The sequence below is a fragment of the Diadema antillarum genome, unplaced genomic scaffold (genome assembly GCF_040938485.1).
Source record: "Diadema antillarum isolate AM-2024a unplaced genomic scaffold, OU_Dant_1.0 scf00000069, whole genome shotgun sequence".
NCBI classification, from domain to species: domain Eukaryota; kingdom Metazoa; phylum Echinodermata; class Echinoidea; order Diadematoida; family Diadematidae; genus Diadema; species Diadema antillarum.
The window spans coordinates 3,310,603-3,324,805 of NW_027270958.1; the positions used below are offsets into that span (position 1 = coordinate 3,310,603).

The window sequence follows — 14,203 nt, forward strand, 5'->3', positions numbered from 1 at the left end:
TGTATACGTTTGGATACGTGCATTCTTGAGAAAGAAGTGGAAATAAATTGAATAAGATTTGACAAGAAAATAATCAGGAGTAGAAATGAGTGGCGTAAACTAAAAAAGAAAACAAAGAAAAGGGTAGGTAGATAAACTGACAGAGATAGATAGATAGAGAGAGAGAGAGAGGGGGGGGGGGGGGGAGAGAGAAAAAAAAAGCGCGAATGCGTGCATGATACACACCTTACAGATTTTACAGATGGTTTTTTGTTTGTTTGTTTTTTAGTATGAGAGTTGATCCTTTTCAAATGACAATGGGACTTTAGTCCAAAAGTATTTAGGTTCGCGTAGGTGATTAGGCTACAGAGATATGGTCATATTTTGGAGAAGCAATACAATTTTTGATGACTTTCTTAATTTTTGAAATGGTGGGTGGGCAGGCAGTCCACATGAAATGGGACGAGATTGACAATCGCAGTGAAATCATCTGACCATCAGGTACAGGACTGAAATATCGGTGGATTCCTTTCCGTAAACTAAACATAACTATATCTCTCTTTCTGTTTGTATGATACCTTTACCTGTAACACACAGTAGTATCAGCTGGTTGATATCTCCCATGTCCAGTCTAAAAATAACTCGATGTCTAAATTACTCACAAGAAAAAGAATTTTCTGAAAGCGACAACACTAGTCCAAAGTCGTAGTTTGTGCTTGACAATGTGTGACATGATTATGTTGTGTGTAGGATATACGCGGTTTCCACCCGCCCTCCAACGAATTAAACGATTTTTTTTTTTTGTAAGCGTCATGGCTGATATTTTAGCTTTTATATTCTATTGTTGAATTTCATAGCAATTTCTATAGCAAAATACTACAATTACATACGTACAGTAAGTATGTATTTAAATATATATATATATATATATATATATATATTCTATATAGTGACAAAAAACAGACCTGAGGCGGACGTTGCTCTCTTGTTGTCTCTCGCACACATGTTTATATGTATATATATATATATATATATATATATAATATATGTGTGTGCGTGCGTATGTGTGTGTGTGTGTGTGTGTGCAATACACACGCACTCAAACACACACACACACACACAGATATACATAATATATCATAAATATCCATGTAAATATTGTTACAGGTTCTTTTCTTTTCCATCCCGCTCAGTTTTATCAATTGATTTCTTTCGCTTCAACTTTTCAGACACTTTTATCTAAAGATTAAAGATTGGGTATATACTGTTGTTGTTTTTTTGTAGTCCTGAACGACTTTAACTGTCAGAAGAATAATGTAAGCATTGTGTACATGTCTTTTGGTTTGCTTTGTCTTCGTTTCACGCAAACAATCAAAAGAGCAAGACGAAAGCAACAAGTGAACACATTTCTTTCATATCTTTTAATGGATCATGACGAACATTTTATCACATCTGATAGCATTCGTTTACACACAAAACCATGACTGACATATTCCAGTTTTCTCTTGTTTCAAAGTACATCGCACTTAAGTAACATATTTCCATTTTCAACCCAATCTTCCCAGTATCTTTGCATACCTTTAATCAAGCGCAATTGCATAATCTTAATCAAAAATTTGATGAACGAACCAAGCGCAAATTGTTATTCTACAAATTAATGGAAGACCCACCGGTTTGACATTTTTGTTCAACGCAGCACAGTAAGTTTGGTTTATAATTTTATTTCTGATAGAGCTACACAGCTGACACAAATAAACCAACAATGACAATGGCGAACGCGTCTTGGTTGAAAATATGGCGCGAAAATGCAAAGAACATACATGTGCAAACTGGACATCCACTATTCAAAGGGGAATTCTAAGCAAGTTGAAAGTTAGTCCAAAAAGAAAGAGTCATATATGACAAACACAACACTGAAAATTTGTTCAAAATCGGATTAAAAGTAAGCAAGTGATGACATTTCAAAGATTCGCTAATTTTTACAAATCAGCTCTTACACAGTTGATATTAATACATGTATGTAAATGAACGAGCTGATGATGCCATTAAATCACATGTTTCCACAGATCGTTATGACGAAAATTCAACTTTTCTGCTGTAGAATTGTAAAATATATATTGCCATTCTTGACAGACCGTTTTCCTTAAATGATCAGTCAGATATATCAGGATTTTAGACGGGGACATGATTGCATTTGAACCAAACACTGGAAATTTCTAAACTTTATGTACAAACTGTATAAAGCAAGTTGTGAGGGAATGACACTATCAATTCATCATTTTCATATTCATAATGACTGTTCAAGAACTGTTTCGTGAAAATTAGGTTAACATAACAATTTCACAACTTCCTTAATTTTGATCCGATTTTGATCAAATTGCCGTTTTTGTGCTTAGAAATTTTCACTCTTTCTTTTCAGACTACCTTTCAAATGGTCCGGAATTTCCCTAGAGCTAACTTGTGGCTCATTTGACATCTTTATCTCCAAGCTTTGATAGATAATGTCCCCTATAGCCTCATCTGTTCGCATTTTACATCTAACCTGACATATCTCCTCATGTGACCACGGGATATAAGAGAACCTCCTTGGTGTGACAAAGGTACTTCTGTTATGGTAGAACTGTGACTCCCCAAGCTTTAACGACGACTTAATGCCGACGTTCAGAATCTTTCAATGAACACAGCTTGTCATTTTGAATACTGACCAGTCTGTCCTCGTCAGTATGATCGATAAAACACCCTCTATGACACAGCGTAACTACAGCGTTGAGACACAGTTGTGGGGTGATAATGTTACATGAACAATAAATTTGCAAATTGTCTTGTCAGGGAAATAAAATGTTGTCAGCAGCATTGCGGATTAAATAAAAGAGGCATGAGTTGTAGGCTCGTTAATCATTTAACGAACGCACCCCCCCCCCAAAAAAAAAGAAACAAAACATCTCAATCACCGTACATTTAAATAATGCTTATCTCGGGTTCAGAATGCTCTTTCGGAAAGTATGACATTCAGAATCATCCCATAAAATTGGCCTCCCTTGCAGCATGTTGGTTCATGTACACCATCTCTGGGTTAGACAGGTTGCTATTTCACAGGTTGAGTGACAGCCTACGTGGTGTATGGAGTACTTAGTATAGCATTGTGATTTATCGCAAATCAAAGGGCGTACCTTAATAACAATATCAATAATAATATTACAATATCAAGTCGGGAATTCTAATGGTAGAGCACGAAAACACAGAGGCAAACAAGCCATATCTATCGATCCATTAATCGCATGAGGAATACTATTCTACTGCAAATATGGACAATGATATATATACCCTAAAGGTTTAGTCGTGACGTCTAACTCTTTGTGTGCGACTATGGATGTGAACCTGCACTGAAAAGCTTAGTTTGACCATCACTCAGAACGAGTCTATGTGGGTTGGTCACTTCATCTGTAGGTGACTCGGTAGAGCCTTTTCAGATGCCTGAAATGTCATTTATTGACCTTTGCCATTTTGGGACGTTCTTCCACTCTCTTGCCAGATCAGAAAAGACGAGATGTAAATGGTATTCGACCGTGGAATGCAGAGTTATGGAGCTGGCCCACTGATTCTGATCTAGTAATCACCAGCGTCACATGAGTGCGTGATGACAGTGACCCTTCCAATCTGATACCGTGTTTTAACAGACCTTACCCCGACAACGTCGGGACAACGTCCGGAGAACCAAATTTCTCGCCTCGGGCAATAAAACCGCAGGAGACAGCTATAGGTACCGTCTTAACAGACACACACCGAAAACCTTCTTCGTGTACGTTTCCACAACGATCTACCCGTTCATGCGAGAAGGGGGAGAGGTTACAATCCATGCACGTGATCGGCGCGCGGTGTGTCACTCTGTCTGGACTTTTTCAGGATGTTGAATGTCTCAGTGAATGTTACCGCGAGAGCGTCTTAAAAGAAGAATGGTCAGGACATTGTCGCGGTAATGTCAGGGTAATGTCGGGGTAATTACTCTAGCTGGGTAGGGTATAATTTGGCAAAAGTTACCGCGACAACGTCCGGGCAACATCTTTCTCTTAGCATCTTAACGGGCAGAAAAAAAAAAAGGTTGTCCGGACATTATCGCGGTAACTCTGATTCGAAAGGCTCTGTTAAAACGGGGCTTTAGAAGTAAAACGAATGCCCAAGTCCGACATGAAAAAACAGGAGGAATTTATGAAGCAATATAAAAAATGGCATTTCACGTCGAATGAGGTACATTTGAAAAAAACTCGCTTTTTATGTGTGATTAACTATTGGAAGGATTATCTCCTGTTTATTCTAAATGACCCATCAAGAATATCCATATTTTCAAAACGACGAAAAAAAAAAAAGAAGTTAAAATGTCTCCTGTGCATTATACATTTGATGACTTTAAAGGGCACCCTAAGAAAACAAAGTGAAAGGTTCAAAACTGATTTCATATCAAATAATGGTTTATCGTTGTTTGCCAACAGCGATGGCTGCTATCTCTTTGGTGTATGAAGCTGATATTCCATACTATAAGACTATTTGAATGCATACGTCATGAATCATCCGCTGCCAGGACCTTCATGTCTTAGAGTAAAACGTCTAAGGTGGATTTGTGTGCACTTAAGGGTAACGGATGTGTTCCATTAACCAGGCAATTTCAGTCGGCAAGGTCCGTTTTCATTGTTTGTTGGACGGATCGGACGCTAGTGGTATGGACAGGCAATGATGTTGATTTTCATCATACGTATCTCCTACAATAGGCAATGGTATGATGTGTAACAAAAATACATCCGGATTTCATGAGCAGGGGATGGGGACAGGGTCCGTTATGATTTTTGTTGTCAAATTCCATAGAAGTTCTGTTGTCGTTATTACAGTTGTCATTATGATTATGCTTAAACAATTATGATAATTATTTTTTATTAATATTTTATTTGGTATTTTTCTCACCATTACAAAGTAGTATCAGTAGTACGTAGTAGCAGCAGCAGTAGTGATTGTAGTAGTTGTGGGGTAGCAGTAGTAGCAGCTGCAATTATGATATTGATGGTGGTATTAGTTGTTGGAGTTGTTCTTGTACATGTAGTTGTGTTAGTGTTGAAGCAAAAGTCTTAAAAGCACTGGCGGTAAAGAGAAGTAGTAAAGTAATATCATCAGTCAGCAGCGGTAGTCTTTGCCGTATTAGAACCAACGAAATGAGAAGTAATGGAAGTTATATTGGTATTAGGAGTAGTAGCAATAGTAGGGGTTGTGATGGTAAATTGGGAAAAACCAGTAGTGTAGATTGACTGGCGATCAATCGACACCTGTTTGTGTCACTGGTAGAAGTTATTACCTTGACTAGTAGTGCTGGAAGTACTTGTAGGGGATACACTTGGAGTAAAAGTTTACCAAGTAACGGTAAAACTAGTACTGAGAGTAGAGGTCGCAGTCTTGAATCAGAAAAAAAATTCATTAGTTATCATTGCGCATTCAACCGTTACTGCAACAGCGTTGTTAGTGATAGTAACGGTGATAGTTATGTTGGCAGAAGAAATAGTACGGTTGAAACAGTGGTAGCATCATCCTGAGTTTTCAGGTGAGACTAGTAAGAGTAGTCGTAGCTGTAGTAGCAGACACATTGTATGGTGATGAAATGTGAGATGGTAAGAGTGTAAGGTGGATGTGAGCTGTATAGTCATGGTACCATCTCTCATAGTGCTTGTTGCAGAAATAAGCAGTAAAAGTGAAAGTAACAGACGTACGTAGTTATTGTGGTAGAAGTAGTAGCAGTAGTAGTAGCAGTAGTAGTAGTAGTAGTAGTGATTGTAGTAATAGTAGTAATAGTAGTAGTAGTAATAGAAGTAGTAGAAATAGTAGTAGTAGTAGTAGTAGTAGTAGTAGTAAAGCAGCAGCAGTAGCAGTATTAGTGATAATATTAGCAGCAGTGGTAATAGTAGTTGTAGCAGTAGGGGTGGTGGTGGTGGTGATGCAAGTATAACAGCACCAACATTAGTATTCGCTGAAATAGTGAAAAGTCGCATTTGCAGCAGTCGCTGCAACAGCAGTAATAGATCACTTATGTCAGATGTCGCTGTTGCCAATAATCGTTGTTATACCTTAATATGGTCATTGGGGTCATTGACATTATGATCATTTTCTAGTACTACCTAAAGTCAGCAAAAGTTGCGGGTTCAAATAAAAAATGACAGTGGTAGTAGTGCTACTATTAATATCATTGTAATGGTGTTTGTTAGTGATAGTGGTCGTAATACGCGTTGTAGTAGTCAATGGTAGTGGTAGTGCATGTAGTAGTTGCAGAAGTATGAGTTTGAGTAGTAGTAGTAGTAGTAGTAGTAGTAACAGTAGTAGTAGTAGTAGTAGTAGTAGTAGTAGTAGCATAGTAGTAGTAGTAGTAGTAGTATGAATGGTAATAGTAATAGTAGTAGTAGTAGTAGTAGTAATTAGTAGAGTAGTAGTAATAGTAGTTAGTGTTCTTGTAGGAGAAGTGGTAGCAGTTTTTGTCGTGGTGATAGTAGAAGTAATAGTTGTAGTAGTTGTTGTTGGAATAGTAGTAGTAGTAGCAGCAGTAGCAGTAGTAGTCATAGTAGTAGTAGTTTCGTAGTACAAGTAGCAGCAGGAGTGGTACAGTATAGGGAAAACAGTAGCCACTGCATGTGTTGATTTGATTGGAGTAGCTACGGTAATCTTTGCAGAAAGGGCTCAGATGCTTACTAAACAATTTTCGCTGCTTAACTGGTCAAAGTTGCTTTGCTAGTAGCGGCCTTCATGCCCATTGAATCAACGAGAGTGAACCAACGATATGATTTAAATATAAAATCAATTTTTGAAAAGAAAAAGTTGCCCCATGTACAGCTAATGTGGTTCCTTTTCCAGTAGAAAACGAGTAATCATCTTCGGACGAAACAGAACATTCTCTGTCAACACATTTGTAATCAGAGCAGAAATAAAGCAATTTCTGTATTACCCAAGACGGTTATATGATTACAATGGTGACGATGAGACTGATAGAAAGTTTGACGTCAATGACCACGACGACCAGGATGATATCTGTCTTTCCGATCACCCATTGGTCACAGAGATTACACGATGCCTTATATGGTCAGAACGCTTTGACTCCATGCACTTCGTGTCGCTAAACTGCGTTCGTCTAGCAAAATTCACTCTGTCAACTTTTGCATTCCTTCCGCGAATTTTCATTTCGAGGGGCAAAACGGGAGATTTCCGTGTGTGTGAGGGCAGAAATATTATATCTATCAATTTTTTCTTCACACTTGACATTTCCAGTGCCCAATTCGAATGGCATGCGCCACGTAAGTACAATATGTCTTCTCTTGCCGACTTGGTCAAACATTGAAATTGTCTTCGGTGAAGGGCAGATGGCGCAAACAAGCCTGCTTGATTTGTCGTCTGTTTAAAGTCCTCCTCAGGGCATCTTAAATGTAGGAGACGAAATCCTCCCGCCGGCTCGTGGACGTCGACTGTGTGATTAAATCTAGAGTGTGACTGAGACTTGAGAGGTGGGGCTGGGAATTTGAAGGATTATAGTTGATGTTGTTGTTGATGATTTTTTTTTTTTTTTTTTTTTGGGGGGGGGGGCTATTATCATTACTATTTACAGCATTTTTTTTCTAATAACTCAGCTGAAAAGAGCATATTTCCGAATGAACGCCGTCCTTTATACGAACATACATGAGAGTTGAAACAAGGTATCCTGAAATCACAAAATAGTAAAAGGCTATGACTTGAGAGTAACAAGAGACGTTTTCTTTCTCTATAATTATCATCTATCAACATGTTTGAAATAAAACATTCCAATCTTATTAGCAGTGCATTATGTTGTGTGTGTGTTTGTGTGTGTTGGGTGGTGGGTTTGAGGTTGGGATAGTCAGCCTTATCAGACGTGTGATCCTCTCCCTTCCTCTGTTTGATGAATCTTGCTCCCTCTAACGAAGATAGTGGTGTTGATCTATCGACTGTGACAGCCAGTCCGAACATTGGTCATCCCAATAGCTCACTTGCGTTTGCGTTTTAGGGCATCATTGTGAAACACGCAATTTCTAAAGATCAAATAAGGCAGTCCAAAAAAAAAAAAAAAAAAAAAAGAGACGTGTAGTAGGGTACATGAATTAGCCTTCCTGAAACAACAACAACAACAAACAAGCATCAGATCAAACAAAAAGCAATTCAATGTCGTCGACTTCGAAAAAATAAAACAAAAACAAGAAAACGAGAGGCATTATATAACAGAAGTGCGCCACCAACGATGACGGTGGTTTCACATTACGCCCCGATCGCTGGCTATTTACAGTGTTGCGGTTGGTGATTAAGCCGGCATAGCTTCTAAGAATATTACAGCTGAAGTATGATTTAAACCTTAATGAAGACGAGGCTACACTCTCAATTCAATTATTAACCGAAAATTATTATGAGTAACTTCATGACCCAATCCCATTCGAATGGGGTTGCATGATAAACGCAAAATGTTATATCGCGGTATGTCAATTATATCATTATAACGTTAACTTTATCAATATTTGTATGGTTATTCCTTTAAATTTTCCCCAGATAACAATCTATTTGCTGATGCAAAATCTATCAAACTATAGCAGTATCATATGAAGAATAAATGAGTGACGAAACCGAAAAGAAAAAAAAAACACCCTGATTTTAAGCTGTTAGTGTGAGTGTGGTGGTGATCTATCACTTGGTCTACTCCCACTTCGTCTAATAGCCATTTAGTCTCAACCCACATGGTCTAATCCCGTTTCGTCCACACCCAGTTCGTCTAATGACCATTTAGTCCAATGGCCACTTAGCCTCGTTACCAGTTGGTCTACTTCCAGATGGGATATGCCCACTTCGTGTGATACCCACAGTTTATTAGACAAAATGGGAAAAAGTCCAAGGAGACCAAACTGCAATTACTGAGATCATCTGGTCATTAGACGAAACGATAAGTTGCCAAAATGGGCATTAGACCAAGTGAGAAGTAGACCAAACGGGCATTAGACGAAATTGATGGTAGACCAAGTGAGTTTAGCCGTAGTGGTGTTGGACGAACTGAGAAGTGGCAATAAACCAAGTGGCAATAAACCAGTGTGGTTTTAAGTGTAAATGTGAGTGTGAGTGTGAGTGTGAATGTTATTGTGAGTGTGATTGTGAGTGTGAATGTGAGTGTGAGTGTGAGTGTGGGTGTGATTGTGAGTGTGAGTGTAGAAAGTGTGAATGCGAGTGTAAGTGTGAGTGTGAATGTGACTGTAAGTGTGAGTGTGAGTGTGAATGTGAGTGTAAGTGTGATTGTGAGTGTGATTGTGAGTGTGAGTATGAACTGTGTGTGTGATTGAGTGTAGGTGTGGGTATGAGTGGGCCTATACCTGTTTAAAGTTGTGATCTGTCAGATCTGGTACTTTGGTACCACAGCCACAAGTTAAGGAGGGGCAGGCCACTGTCTAATTTAGCAGCCATTTTGTCAATGCAAATTAGATGGTTAAGATAAATGAACTTCGCTTGGGAACTGGACCTTTAGGATTCACCATACTTAAATATGGCCAAGCTTTTGTCAACAGATGCCGCTAGACTTTCTGGACAGCTTTTGAGTTTTCTTTCTAGAATCCTTGCGGGCCTTTGGTGGCAGACAGGTACGTTAACACAAGACATCACATCTGTGATATGGAGCTAATCTGTGTGTATTTCAGGTACTGGTGACTCGAGCCCTTTTTACACTTGTGTTTCTTAGCCCCGTACTTTCTCTGACCCAGGACTATCGTTAGTCCCGTACCATTTTTTTTCAGCTTTTTACACTCGCCAATAAGTCCCGTACTAAGCTCTTGTCCGGGGCTAAGAAGAAAATTGACCTTTTTTACACTCGTATTTCTTAGTCCGGTATTTTCCAAACCACATGCATATTCATGATTACGCTGTGCACTGTACACGTACACGCACGCACCGGCAGCACTTGATTATCTCGTTTCTGATTGGTCAGTGGGGGTCGGACTTTGTCTCCGTCGCTTAGCCCCGGATCATTTTTCCGTTCTGTTTACACTCTTTTGCTTGGCACCGCAATTGCGGTGCTAACCCTGCTATTTTGCAGGGCCAGATAGTACGGGACTATCGGTGGGGCTAGCCCACTTTGGCAAAAACGAGTGTAAACAGAAAGTGGGCTAAGGAAAGTCCGGTACCAACGGTGGGGCTAAGCCCCCCCCCCCCCCCCCCCCCCCCTTAGCCCCACCGTTGGTACGGGACTAAGCAAAAATTTGCAAGTGTAAAAAGCCCTTCGGATGCAATCAGAAACCCCTCTAGCTATAATGAAGACGCGACCTGAGTAATTTATAAACCTTGCCAGACCCAAATATGGAACATAAAAATAAACAAACAAAAAGAATTAATAAAGATCACCCCGTGTGTACGCTGACATTTCTCACTGTACGACATGGCACGATCAACAGACTGTACGGCACTTGATACTCAACACCCATGCTCTTAATGCAGCAACACGTAATACATGCGGAGTGCTTACGATTTCCTAAATTCAAGCACTCAAAAGCATGATATTACAAATGTTAATCAATTTGAAAGTAATTAACTTTAAAGTTTACGAAGGATTCAACCAGGATCTAATTGTATTCCTTCCCAAAGTTTCAGTATACCTAGGTAATTTCATTTCTAGTTTTCTTAGCAATCATTAGCATTCATACCTCAACTCAAGGTATAAAGCACCGAAAGATGATATTTTCATACAAATCATGAAAATGCAAACATATCTCTTCTTGGAATGACCCGAACACATGATGAAGACACGTTCTGATGCACAAACCCACGTGATCCAGACGTAAAAAAGAAATACAAGCAAATTAGATGAAAAAGTAGAAATTAAAACTCATAAATATGGCCAGCAATTCTCCATGATTTATAAAATATCAATATACTCTTTTCAGAAAATAAAAAATCATATCTAGGACCTCTGTATTATTTCAGGCCTATGAGAAATGCAGATAAAGCAGTAAATGTCCAAGAGTCAGATTGCCTATGTCAAACACGACTTTCGACCACCGTTCCATTGCCGAGTTCGTTAACGACCTCATCAGTTCGATCATGGATCCACTCAGAGGTGTTGAATACCTGCTGGACTCGAGCCGCTTTGCGGAAGAGCACCTTAATGGCGTGCCGAAACTCCGGGTTCCTGGCCGTGTAGATGAACGGGTTGGCACATGAGTTCACATAGGCAAGGAGAAGGAACGCCATGTAGAGAGGACTATGTAAGAAGTTGTCATCAAATACACCGATGCTGTAAAAGAGATAACACAACTGATCCGGAGTCCAGCAAATAATAAAAGTCATCACGACAACGAACAACATTTGGAGTACTCGCTCCCGTGCTTGTAGCAGGTTAAGAGTCAAGCAGGACGAGTCCATTCGACTGTTTTTCAGAGCGCGGGCTTCTCTATGAAGCTCTCGTATCGTCCTCACGTGAGCAAAGAGCATCACTCCAATTGGGATGACGTACTCGAACACGAACAGGACAATGCCTTGGAACATCTTACCAAGCTGATTCGGAAATTCTACAACACACTCACACGATTCTGGATGTACTGAATTGACGACGAAACTACCAATATTAAAGACGAAAGCGAGTAGCCAGATCGGGATAAAGACATATTTGATTCGTGAAGGCGTGATCTTTGCACGATACACAAATGGATAAACTATGGCAAAGAACCGTTCAAGCGATATCATACAGAGCGTGTACATAGACGCAATGAAAGGAATCCACACGAACACATTGGAGAACACGAGCTTACAGTACATGTGGCCGACCCAGTTGTGAGATAATCTAGCTGCGGTTGGTATCGGCGTCAGGAATATCGAGCACAAGAGATCGGCGACGGCTAATCCTGCGATCAAACGATCCGTTCCGCGAACGTTCTGCGACTTGTAGTGAATAAGAATGACCAAAGAGTTTCCCATGATTCCAGCAAGGGTCAAGCTAAGGCGAAGAATGATGAACCAATTCCATTCTATAGCTTTCCAGGTCCAGGCGTCATAAAAACCTGGGCACGAGGCATTAGTGTCTGGCCTGTCAGTCACTCCAGTACTATTTCCTTGTACATACGTCACCATGCCTTCTCCTTCAGTGTAGCGTGGGGGCGTCTGTGAGCCCACCATGTGGTATGTTGAATTCACGCTCAACAGTTGAAATACTGCTTCGTGCTGCTTTAGCGCCATCGCGCCCTAAAATCTATCCTTTACCAACAACGTCTCACGTCAAACAATCCAAGCTTTATTTTTTAATATCCTCTTAAATATGGAGAGGACAAGTGAAACAGTGACTCTCTCTGCAATAGATTTTAATTACTTAAAATCCTTGACATCGCTTAAGACAAACACTCGTATCAATTCTGGATCATCATCTATCTTACATCAGTACTGTATGTTCAGTATTGATAACTGTCAGGACTATAGACGACACTAAATGCGAGAAAATCTCTTTTCCTCTGTAAAGTGTTATTACGGGTGACCTTTTGTATTCTGAGCATTTTTTTGGCAACATTTGTCGAGGATTTACGTGTTTCAAACAAAGCTGCGATAGAAAATCATGTGCTAAGCTTCCAAATAAGATTGAAAAGACGACCAATAACAAAACCGCTGATAACACAGCTCGAGCTTTCTCTCTCAATAAAAGCTGATGTAGCACACAAACACGAGGTCGAAAAGGGAAATTTCCACGGCGATGATAAATTTGGGCACACGCGAGGAAGAAAACAAACGACAAGGCATTTTGCTCCGAGATTTTTGCTTCAGATTTCTGCGCGTGAATACATGATGACTGCCTTGATTAACACGACCAGCTTGCTTCATGCGAGATCGATCCAGATTGATTGAATTATATCAGCGTGAAATCGCGAATGCCCGTGATGTTGCCGATCTTACGCGCTTGGGTTCGGCAAACTGATGAATTTCCCCAGAAGGCCGAGGATGGGCGGAGAGTAAACAGCGATATGCGACGAATCAAACTGCACTCCTATCCTCGTTCGATCGTTCACGTCGCCTTTATTTGATTGTAACCATCTGTTAAACACGATTATCGCAACGCTTGTCACTCCATGTGAGAGTGGGAATAGAGAACTGCCTCAAACCACTAAATAGTAGGGAATAGTGGTCGAATCGTGTTGATTGAATTTGCGCAGGGCGAGGTAGCATACAGCGAGGGAATTCCCTGTCACCACTGGCTCTATGAATGCAGCCAATCACTTAATGTGGCATCCAACGTCGTTCATTGATCTTCAAAATCACTGCCGCTGCTATTATTAACGCATACCCAGCAGCTGCCGGACCAGACCAAAAAAATTCCCAAACTTCCATGGGGAATACAAGTAGTAAAATAGTCCACACGTTGAAAGATGCATGGTCTGACCCAGGGAATTAGAAGTATTCATGGAATCAAGAAGTCATTCTTGCTGCAAGATTAAAGCCAACACAATTGAGGTGATTCAACTAGAAGCAAGAGATAAAGTGTGTCTTGCACGTGTTTTCTTTTCGAACATCAACTGTTTTTTTTTTTCCTTCAGATTTTCAGAATGAAGTAACATTTCTGATAAATTGCCGTCTCTCTTTCATCCCGGAAGTCACCACTTAGATGAAAATAAAGAATGTTGGAGTAGATCCGGCTTATCTTCCATATGATATGATCTGCGGGGAAGACGAACGAGGCAGATCAAATGTTTACCGATCTTTCATTCACCCTCAAGAAGGCCCATCTCTGGAGATGGCAAAACACGTCCAGTCAGGAATGTCAAGCTCTCGAAATTTTCTCCAGTGTTTGCATTCTCCCCCGTCTGGCGACTTGCGAGTCTTCTCTTTAGACTTCTTGCTCCCCTACGATGTCTGCTTTATACCGTCTCAGTGATCTGCAGAAAGCAAGAGAAGGAGAGAGATTGGTAAAAGATGGTGAATGAATCGTTCATGTCACAATCAATGGAAATAGGTAGATTCTACTCTCGAGGCCTTTCCTAAGCAATTTTGCCATACTTCTTTTACCTGCCACATCTTCGGGCTGTTTGACGTAATTAAGGAAATATCGCCTGAGCTCAAATCATCAAGCTATCGTCCTACTCTCTCATATGTTTGTAACTGGAGGCCGGGCTGCTACTGTGGGAACATAATCACACTCTCTTCTTGACATCAGTGAAGCTTAAACGTCTTTCTGACAGTTTCCAGGCGG

General features: G+C 40.1%; 1 protein-coding gene across 1 annotated transcript; it reads right to left on the reverse strand.

Moving 5' to 3' along the window:
• Nucleotides 1–10,766: 10,766 nt before the first annotated feature.
• Nucleotides 10,767–13,245, reverse strand: LOC139716760 (galanin receptor 2a-like). Its single transcript, XM_071628294.1, has one exon. It carries the CDS (start codon nucleotides 12,205–12,207, stop codon nucleotides 11,014–11,016), a length of 1,194 nt encoding a protein of 397 aa, XP_071484395.1. The 5' UTR covers nucleotides 12,208–13,245; the 3' UTR covers nucleotides 10,767–11,013.
• Between the last annotated feature and the right edge of the window lie 958 nt (nucleotides 13,246–14,203).